This window comes from Artemia sp. Qi Xiang Cuo, chromosome 11 (genome assembly GCF_049724085.1).
Source record: "Artemia sp. Qi Xiang Cuo chromosome 11, ASM4972408v1, whole genome shotgun sequence".
Lineage (NCBI taxonomy): Eukaryota > Metazoa > Arthropoda > Branchiopoda > Anostraca > Artemiidae > Artemia > Artemia sp. Qi Xiang Cuo.
In genome coordinates this window covers 71,824,548-71,835,136 of record NC_142804.1, presented here as the reverse complement: position 1 = coordinate 71,835,136, position 10,589 = coordinate 71,824,548, and the positions used below count along the sequence as shown (strand labels likewise).

The 10,589-nt window shown below is 36.4% G+C and overlaps 1 protein-coding gene across 3 annotated transcripts in view; it reads left to right on the top strand.

The window, feature by feature from the left end:
• Positions 1-10,589, top strand: part of LOC148947309 (origin recognition complex subunit 1-like) — a 127,505-nt gene that overhangs the window by 97,326 nt on the left and 19,590 nt on the right. For all 3 annotated transcript variants that reach the window (XM_089096998.1, XM_089097000.1, XM_089096999.1), the window contains one exon: positions 574-867. In XM_089096998.1, coding sequence (XP_088953124.1) covers positions 574-867 — 294 coding nt within the window. The remainder of the gene's footprint in view (positions 1-573; positions 868-10,589) is intronic.

The window sequence follows — 10,589 nt, the reverse complement described above, 5'->3', positions numbered from 1 at the left end:
CGAAAAAAAGAAGCCCTCGCTATTTTATAAATCTTCTTACAATATCCTATATTTTTCGTACAGTTCCCCTGTTTTTACTTCTTTTTTTTTGTTCTTTTCCCTCAAATCCTGTGCTCTTGCCTGTATTGAAGCTTGAGATTTTTTAAAGAAATAATTACTGTTGCTTCAACTTACTAGTCCCAGCAGCACCAAGCCGTCTGAGGCCAACACAGCTTCGCATGCTTCTCCTTCGCTCCATTGTATTACAACCCTTCACTCTTTTTCCCCTCTTGAAGTTCTAATTTCCTTTTTAGTACTTTATTCAGGCTTGACGACCTGCTTTTCATTTTGCTCAAGATAGATATAAAAAAAAGGTTCAATTTTTGGTAATTATTCATCCTTTATCTGAAAACGTGGCCTAGCCAAACAAATGGGAAGAAAAAAAAGTGTAAAAGTGATTAAAATTATTAATAAAGCCAGTGAAAAAAATATATAAAAAGTGTGTATGTAAAAAGAAGTGTTGGATTAAGTTGTTGAAGCCCCCTTGTAGTGACCCACTAACCTCTAAAACTTGTTCTTTTAATTTATTTTCAGAATACAACTCCAGTAACAACTCCACGCCGATTAAAAGTGGCCAACGTCGTCCATCAAACTGTTCTAGAGCAAGCGCGAGCTCAACTTCATGTATCCGCAGTTCCAGAATCCCTACCTTGTCGTGAGTCAGAATACTCTGACATCCATTTTTTCGCAGAAGGGAAAATCCAAGATGGTATTGGAGGGTGTATGTACATAAGCGGTGTGCCTGGAACTGGAAAGACTGCCACTGTTCATGAAGTTGTTAGAAATTTATCCAAGGCTAGAGAAGAAGGAGAGCTTAGTAATTTTAAAGTATGTATTGTATGACGACTCTTTCAAGCTTTTTAATTTCTTTTCGTTCGTTGTAAAGATTTAAGTTGGTATTTATAATATTTATCATGGAAAATGCGAATTATGGACATAGATACATAGTAAGCCTTTTCTCTCCCCGCTCTCCTCTAGGTTATTACTGTTTCCTCATTATATCTATGATATATAATCTTTGCTTACTTTCTTAAACTTAGGTTCTTCTACTTCTGTAGTCGCAAAAGGCAGCAACAGTAGTTCGTCTCGAAGACCTGTTCTGAGCTTCCCACCTAAGCATTTGCGTCTAAGTCCTCACCAACCTCGCTTCCTTCTCATCTTATTCTTGCGATCATCTTTATACCTATGCATTTACACCATTTGAGTTTCATAGTCGTATGTAAGGACAGAAAGGACATTGCTTCTGTAAATTGTGAGCTTTAACTTCTAAGAATATTTTTTTTTCTTCAAACATTTCTAAGACATTTGAAGGAAGAGTCAGCAAAGGGTACTCTGTACAGAATATACCCATCAGAGATAGCTTCTGGTGTAAGCATGCCGCAAGTCTTATAGAATATACCTTTCATTTTCTTATTTTCAACCCTTCCCTCCAGAAAAAATCCTGTACGCGTGCCAATATTGGCTCACTTTGAAATTTGGTTTTTGTGTGGAGGAATAAAGTTCATTGTAGATCACATCCTGTCATAAGTCGTACCGAACAGGGACGTTCGCAAGGGGAGACTTTGGGGATACTCCAGAAATTCCAGATTTTCCTGAGCTTCTTATTCAAATTATAAAGTAGCCTAAACCCAGGGTCTGTCAGCTAAAATTCAGCTGAACAGTAGCTTGTAATCATGAAATTAATTTTCGGGGAATTTCGAAAAAAACCTGAGATCCCTCGAACCTCATTTCCAAACAAGCAGATTACTTACTTACAAGCAGATTAAAACAACAAGCATATTACGTCTCCTTTGTTTTTAACTTTTTCTTTAACTAAAATACATTCTTCTGCAAATCCTTTCAGTTTTTCTCCAATACATAATGCGTTTTATGCTTTGCAGTTTTTTTTGCAGGTACAGCACACGGGAATCATAGGCAGAGCGCTGCCTCAGTAAAGAACGGTGTTGGCACAATGTATTATTTTATTTAGACCAGGGCACTTCGTATCGAAGGAGTTGTCGTAGAAACTTTGAAAAGGGCTCATTCGATTGGAAATTGGAAGAGCTTGTGCCCTTTTCAATAGTCGAAAGTACAGTATATAAATAATAGACAGTATGATCGTTCCTTATCTCACACATTATAAAAGCCCGGACCGAGATGCGAGTGCTCCGCAGAACGTGAAAACATAAGCGACATTAGATCTTTTCACTGGTAGACAAGTCAGATTTTTTTTTAACGCGAAACTTGGCTTCAACGTTGTAACACTAAATGTTAAAGAATCTAATTTTAAATTAATTTATTTCAGTACATATATGAAAATCGGTAATTAGAAATGCAATGTTATCATTAGATGTTTTTAGGAATTAATTAAAAAAAAACTTTCCGAAAAATAAGTTTTTAAAATAAAATTAAAGGCCATTTTAAACTTAAGCTCTGTTGATATGAATACATTTTAAAATTAAAACTAAAAACGACCAGAAATTACTATTTAATAATAAATGAAACCCAAAACGAACAGAAATTAAATAAACAATCATAGCAAAAAACACAACAAGTAATAATATAAATGAATAAATAGATCTTAAAGCGAGTAATGCTTAGATTGAATATGAAAATCATTCTTAAAACGAAAACAAATGTTTTGCTATTAAAGTATAAATGAAACTTAAAACGAACAGAAATTAAATATACAATCAATGCGAACAAACATACAATAAATATTAATGTAAATGAATAAATAAATCTTAAAACGAGTGAAACTTAAAAAGAATATGCAAATCAAGTTTGAATCGAATAAAAATAACTACAAACAAGAGCTTTACTGAAAACAATTCTTTGAAATGTTTTCACTTTTTTAAGTTTAAGAAATCAAAAATTAATTAATATTTTTGGTAATAAATATCAGCACATGTATTTTAAATTGACAGTGAAAATTGTTTTTCAGTAAACTCATTTGATTTTTTTTTTAGTAAATTACAAATTATATTCTGGCTTTTAGAAAGCATAGGGGTTTTGAACTCTACTCATATTAATTTATGCTCGTTTTGAGTTTGACTCTAATATTTATTTTAATTTTTGTTCGTTTTGGGTTTCATTTATTTATTGATACTGATTTGGGGTAGTTGTATGCTTGGTAGAGATAGTCCGGACGCCAGGTGTTGAAAATGTGAATCATTCCACGACGGAATGGGGCTGCTATGAGAATTAGCCTACCCTCCACCCCCTAAATTGACCATACGGATTCAAAAATACCAATGCCACTTGCTTGCGAGTGGTGGAACAATCCGAAACTTGACATTTTATTTTATTTTGGTGTTTCATGCAAGAAAATGCATGTTCCAAAAAGTTTGAGGTGCAGTTTTCCGCTGAAATAGAAATGCCTAGAAGCCATAGAATGTTTTCATAACAAACTAACACGATTAGTTAGAAAAAATGGCAGAGTTAAAAAAAAATGGCAAAACTATATGAGTCTTGAACAGTCTTGGAAAGTATAAACAAAATCAAATTGAATATTAGATATATGATGATATTAATTGTTGAAAGATCCATCAGTTCAAGATTTTTTTTTCACTGTAATTTTTATTTTCATTTTCAATGCTGTAAGAACTGGAAAATAATAAATTTGTAATATACGAGTAATTCGTTTTCAGTGAAGCATCAATGACGCAGAAGGCTTTAGGTTTTTACAGTTAAAGAAGGGGGCAGTATCCAAATTTTGTTGTTATGAAACTATATTTGCCTTGACCAATCTTGAAAAGAACTAACAAATTAAACTGAATATTTGATGCATAATGATATTAATTGCTAAAAGCTCATCAGTTCAAAATTTTACTGTAATTTTAATATTTATTTTCAATATTAAGTACAAAAGAAAACATTTGTAAAATAATTCGTTTTCAGTTTTAGGCTTCCGCAGTGAGACGATACCCAAACTCTTGTTTGTAGTTATTTTTATTCGATTCAAACTTGATTTGCATATTCATTTTAAGTTTCACTCGTTTTAAGATTTATTGATTCATTTACATCAATATATATTGTATGTTTGTTCACATTGATTGTATATTTAATTTCTGTTCGTTTTAAGTTTCATTTATACTTTAATAGCAAAACATTTGTTTTCGTTTTAAGCTTGATTTTCATATTCAATTTAAGCACTACTCGCTTTAAGATTTAGTTATTCATTTACATTGTTACTTGTTGTATGTTTTTTGCTATAATTGTTTATTTAATTTCTGTTCGTTTTGGGGTTCATTTATTCTTAAATAGTAATTTCTGGTCGTTTTGAGTTTGAATTTTAACAGGTATTCGTATCAACTGATCTTAAGTTTAAAATGGTCTTTACTTTTCATTGAAAAATTTCTATTTCAGAGTTTTGTTTAATTAATTTTTGTTCGTTTTTGATTGCAAAAAGTTTCAAGTTTTTATGGCATGGAGGGAGGGGGGTACTTACTGTCCGATTATTCTTGACTTTAAAAACAGATCTAGAGCTTTCAATTTAAATCGAAGGAGGCTTTTATCAAAGTCTATACGATTACCTCTTTGATAAAAACCTTATATATGAAGAATAGACAGCTTGCATAACTTGTGGATAGCGATTGACAGCAATGAATGGATTGATAAAATAGCTTCAATAAGGGGGTTTAGACTATTCTACTTGCTGGAACAAAGTGATCACGACTGTTTGGAATGGACCTTAATAGGATTTTGTGTGCCAAAGCAATTTTGCATCTATCACAGAGTATTTATTTTAACCTTATAATTGGATAATTATAATAGATTTCCTATGAGTTCTTCCCATACAAAACCCCTTCCCATAAGTTATAAATCCCCCTGAATAAGTTATGCCCCAGGGCATAACTTACAACGCCTACCCTCGGGCCCTGGGGGTCTGTGTCGACACCGGAGTTTTTTGTTATCAGAACGTTTAACTATTTTAACAAAATGTCTATCTCAAAATTTTTATCTGATGCATTTATGGATTGGAGTAGGGGGGGGCTAGTTACACTCTAATCTCTTTTTACTCTTAAAAATTGAACAAGAACTTTCAATTTTCAGTCAGATGAGCCCTCTCTAAAGTTTATACGAGAGTCCCTTCCATAAGAAATAATGGGAAGGATTCGGAGAATCTTTAAATTACAACCCTTGCCCTGGGGGCTCTGGGGGAGCTGTCATCCTCAAAGACCTAATTTCCAGAACTTAAAACTACGTTTAATAAAATGGTTGTCTCAAAATTTTGATTGGATGTGTTTGGGGAAATGATGGGCGCCAGGGGGAGGGGGCTAGTTGCACTCCAATCACTTTCGACTATTAAAAAGGGCACTAGCCCTTTAATTTTCAATCGAATGAGCTTGTTTTGAAGTTTCTACGACAATACCTTCTATAAAAACCTTATATGCCCCCAGGGAATAACTTAAAACCCCTGCCCTGAGGGTTGTGGAGGAGTGTCCTCCTCAAAATATATTTTTTATCTGGAAATTAACTAAGCTGAACAAAATTTTGATTGGATGTGTTTGGGGAAATGATCGGTGTGGGGGGGCGGGGGGCTAGTTGCACTCCAAACACTTTCAACAATTAAAAAGGGCACTAGCCCTTTAATTTCCACTCGAATGAGCCGTTTTTGTATTTTCTTTGAGAGCTCCTTACATACAAACCTTATAGGCCCCAAGGGAATAGCTTAAAACCCTTGCCATGAGGGTTATTGGAGTGTTCTTCTCAAAACATATTTTTTATCTGGAAATTAACTATGCTGAGCAAGATGGTCATCTCAAAATTTTTATTGGATATGTCTGGGGGAATGATGGGCGTCGGAGGGGGGGGGCTAGTTGCACTCTAATAACTTTCAACTATTAAAAAGGGCACTACCCCTTTAATTTACAATCAAATGAGCCTGTTTTGAAGTTTCTACGACAACGCCTTATATAAAAACCTTATATGCCCCGAGGGCATATCTTAAAACCCTGACCCTGATGGTTGTGAGGGAGTGTCGTCCTCTAAAACACAGTTTATATCTGTGAATCACCTCCGCTTAATAAAATGGCATGCTCGAAATTTTGTTGGGAATTTTTGGGGGGGACTGTGGGGTTTGGGGGGAGGGGCAGGTGACCTCGAAAAATTTACGAATATTAAAAAGGGAACTAGACCTTTAATTTCAAATTTATTGAGCCTGTTTTGAAGTTTATACGACAAATCCTTCCATAAAAACCTTATATGCCCCCAGGGCATAACTTAAAACCCTTGCTCTGAGGGTTGTGGGCGTGTGTCCTCCTCAAAAATATATTTTCTATCTGGAAATCAACTGCGCTGAACAAAATGGCTATCTGAAAATTTTGATTGGATGTGTTTGGAGAAATGATGGGCGGGGGGGGGGGGGGGCTAGTTACAATCCAATCACTTTCGACTATTTAAAAGGGCACTAGCTCTTTAATTTCCAATCAAATGAACCTGTTTTGAATTTTCTACTACAACGCCTTCTATAACAACCTTCTATGTCCCCAGGGCATAGCTTAAAACCCTTGCCCTGAGGGTTTTGGGGGAGTGTCCTCGTCAAAAATATATTTTCTATCAGGAAATCAACTACGCTGAAAAAAAGGGCTATCTGAAAATATTGATTGGATGTGTTTGGGGAAATGATAGGCGTGGGGGGGGGGGAGGTGAGCTAGTTACACTCCAATCACTTTCGACTATTAAAAAGGGCACTAGCCCTTTAATTTCCAATCGATTGAGCCTGTTTTGAAGTTTCTACGACAACACCTTCTATACAAACCTTATATGCCCCCAGGGTATAACTTAAAACCCTTGCCATGAAGGTTGTGGGGGAGTGTCCTCCTCAAAAATAATTTTCTATCTGGAAATCAACTACACTGAACAAAATGGCTATCTCAAAATTTTGAATGGATGTTTTTGGGGGAATGATGGGCTGGGGGGCTAGTTGCCCTCCAATCATTTTCGACTATTAAAAAGGGCACTAGAACTCTCGATTTCCAATCGAATGAGCCTGTTTTGAAGTTTCTACGACAGCGCCTTCTATAAAAACCTTATATGCCCCCAGGTCATAACGTGTAATCCTTGCCCCGAGGATTGGGGGGGAGTTTCCTCCTCAAAGACACGTATTCAACCTGGAAGAAAACAGTGATGAACAAACTGGCGTTATAAAAGTTTATATTGGATGGCTTTGGTGGAATGCTGGGCGGGGGGGGGCTAGTTACCCTCCAATAGCTTTCGACTATTAAAAAGGGCACTAGCTTTTTGAATTTCCAATCAAATGAGCCTTTTTTGAAGTATCTACGACAACGCCTTCTATAAAAAACCTTATTTGCCCCCAGGGTATAACTTAAAACCCTTGCCCTGAGGGTTATGGGGGAGTGTCCTCCTCAAAAACACATTTTCTATCTGGAAATCAACTACGCTCAACAGAAAGGCTATCTCAGCATTTTGAGTGGAAGTGTTTGGGGAAATGATTGGCGTAAGGGGGGGGGAGGGCTAGTTACACTCCAATCACTTTTGATTATTAAAAAGGGCACTAGCCCTTTAATTTCCAATCGATTGAGCCTGTTTTGAAGTTTCTACGACAACGCCTTCTATAAAAACCTCCTATGCCCCAGGGCATAGTTTAACATCCTTGCCCTGAGGCTTATGGGGAAGTGTCCTCCTCAAAAATATATTTTCTATCTGAAAATCAGCTAAGCTAAACAAAATGGCTATCTCAAAATTTTGATTGGATGTGTTTGGAGGTATTGTGGGCGTGGGGGGGGGGGCTAGTTGCCCTCCAATCATTTTCGACTATTAAAAAGGGCACTAGAACTCTCGATTTGCAATCGAATGATCCCCCTTTGAAGTTTCTACGATAACCCCTTCCATATGAAGTGCCTCTGGGAAAAAAAAATAATAATAAATAATAAAACATTGGAGCCGTATGGCCTTTACTATAGCCAACGCTACAGCGTTGCCTCTGATTACAAGTAAATCTCGAAGTCTCGAGTTGGTTTCAAAGGCATTTTGAGAAAGTTTCTGCCAAAATACGTGTTCCAGGGTAATTGGACCACTGATGGTAGATCAAATGAGTGGAGCTGTATGTATGCGCCGAAATATATATATATATATATATATATATATATATATATATATATATATATATATATATATATATATATATATATATATACTACGAAAACTTTACGAAATTGTAAGTTTTTTTTTAAGAAAAGTAAAGGCCATATTAAACTTAAGATCAGTAGAAATAGAAGCCTACTATAACTCAAACTCAAAACGACCAGAAATCATTATTAAAGAATAAAAAAGGAAAGGAGAATAATTGATATGGCTGTAACATTGCATATAAATTTATATAAATGTATATACAGTGGGCTGTAATAATGCAAAAGGTAAATATAACATTGGTTTAAGAATGGAAAGAAAAACAAAGAATGACTTTACAACGATGATCAAGTTAAAAATAAGTTTTATTTGAACAATGCCATAACGTGATGACATTTGATTATGAAATTTGCCGCTTCACATTTATATTTCATTTCCAAAGTTTATCAATTTTTTCTCAAAGAAAGATTACGTGGTGGGCACAATAATTACTTGCTAGTTTATTTTCCTTGATAGGTATATCTCTCGATTTCCCGATTCTTCAATCTTACTTCGTAATATGCACGTGTGCGCAAAAAATCGTATAAATTGTTCAAGGGGGAAGTTCTCGCAGCCAGTTTCCCAGTTCAGGTCTTTGCACTCAAGCCAAATTCGATTGGTTAGTCCCGGTTTCCAACAAGAATTTCTATAATGTTTGAGGAAAACGGAGTCACAGTCTCACAGTCACAGGCAAACTTCAAATACTCCCGCCACTTCGTGGATCCCTCTCCACTATGAAATTTCGGCTATTTCCCTGTTGCAGTATTGATTAGAAGTTAACACTAGAAATTTCCTTATTTTCACAAATTTCATCAACCCCCGCTCCCATTTTTAGAAATCCTACATTGGCCAATCAGCTAAACTGTATATAAATAATAGATTAAGTCATAATTTGTTTATAAATTAAGTCATACCTGTGAGATGGGACAGTTGCAAACGACTTCGCCGGCTCACCAAGTTTCTTTCTGCTTTCGCAATTACGAATAATACAATTTCGAACCATTTTTCAGTGACTGACAAATACACACTAACCCGCTAATGAAAGAGTAAGTGGGAGGACCTGTTTGTACGCACCGAGAATGAAGCACCAAAAATCATCAGCCTTGAACTTACTGTATTATTATCTTTATACAGGGGTCGAAAGTGATTGGAGGGCAACTAACAGTCCAACTAAGGTCCAAACCGCCGGTTTGGACCTTAAGGGTCTAGTGCCGCATCCTTTACCTTTACCTAACTAACACCCCTTCCACGCCCACCGTTTCCCCAAACACATCCAAATCAAAATTTTAAGCCATTTTGTTCAACATAGTTGAAAGGTCCGGAAATTATGTCTTTGAAGATGACAAAATCCCCCCCCCATTCCTCAGGGCAAGGGTTGTAAGTTATGCCCTGGGGAATATAAGGTTTTTATAGAAAACGTTGTCGTAGAAACTTCAAAAAGGGCTCATTCGATTGGAAATTGAAACGGCTAGTGCCCTTTTTAGTAGTCAAGAATGATTGGAAGGCAACTAACCCCCCGCTCCCGCCCACCCTTTCCCAAAACGCATCCAATCGAAATTTTAAGATAGCCATTTTGTTCAACGCAGTTTAAAGATGCGGAAATTATGTCTTTGAGAATGACAACCCCTCCCCCTCCCCCACACACACACACAGCCCTCAGGGCGAAGGTTGTAAGCTATGGCCTGGGGGCATTTGAGGTTTTCATAAAAAGCGTTGTCGTAGAAACTTCAAAAAGGGCTCGTTCGATTGGAAATTGAGAGGGCTAGTGCCCCTTTTGATAGTTGAAAGTAATCGGACAGTGAATGGTCCCCCCCCGCCCTTCATTTCTCCAAACACTTCCGATCAAAATTTTGATTTAGCCATTTTGTCCAACATAGTTGAAAAGTCTGGAAATTATGTCTTTGAAAATGACAGCCCTTTGGATAAGGGTTGTTAATTATACCCATGGGGCAAATAAGGTTTTTGTAGAAAGTGTTGTCGTAGAAACTTCAACAATGGCTCATTTGATTGGAAATTGAGAGGAATAGTGCCTTTTTTATCAGTCGAGAGTGATCGGAGGGCAAATGTCCTCCCCCCCCCACGCCCATCATTTCCTAAAACACTTCAAATCAAAATTTTGAGATTTTGCCATTTTGTTCAACGCAATTTAAATTCCGGAAATTATGTCTTTCATGATGACAAATCCTCCCCCAGCCTTCAGTGCCAGGGTTGTAAGTTATGCCCTGGGGGCATATGAGGTTTTTACAGAAAGTGTGGTCGTATAAACTTCGGAGGGGCTCATTGGATTGGTATTCAAAAGCTCTAGTGCCATTTGTAAGAATCAAAGTGATTGTAGGGCAGCTACCTCCCTCCCCCCCAAACACACACATTTAGTATTGTCCCGAAATGCATCTAATAGAAATTTTCAAATAAATATTATGTTCAAAACAGTCTAAATA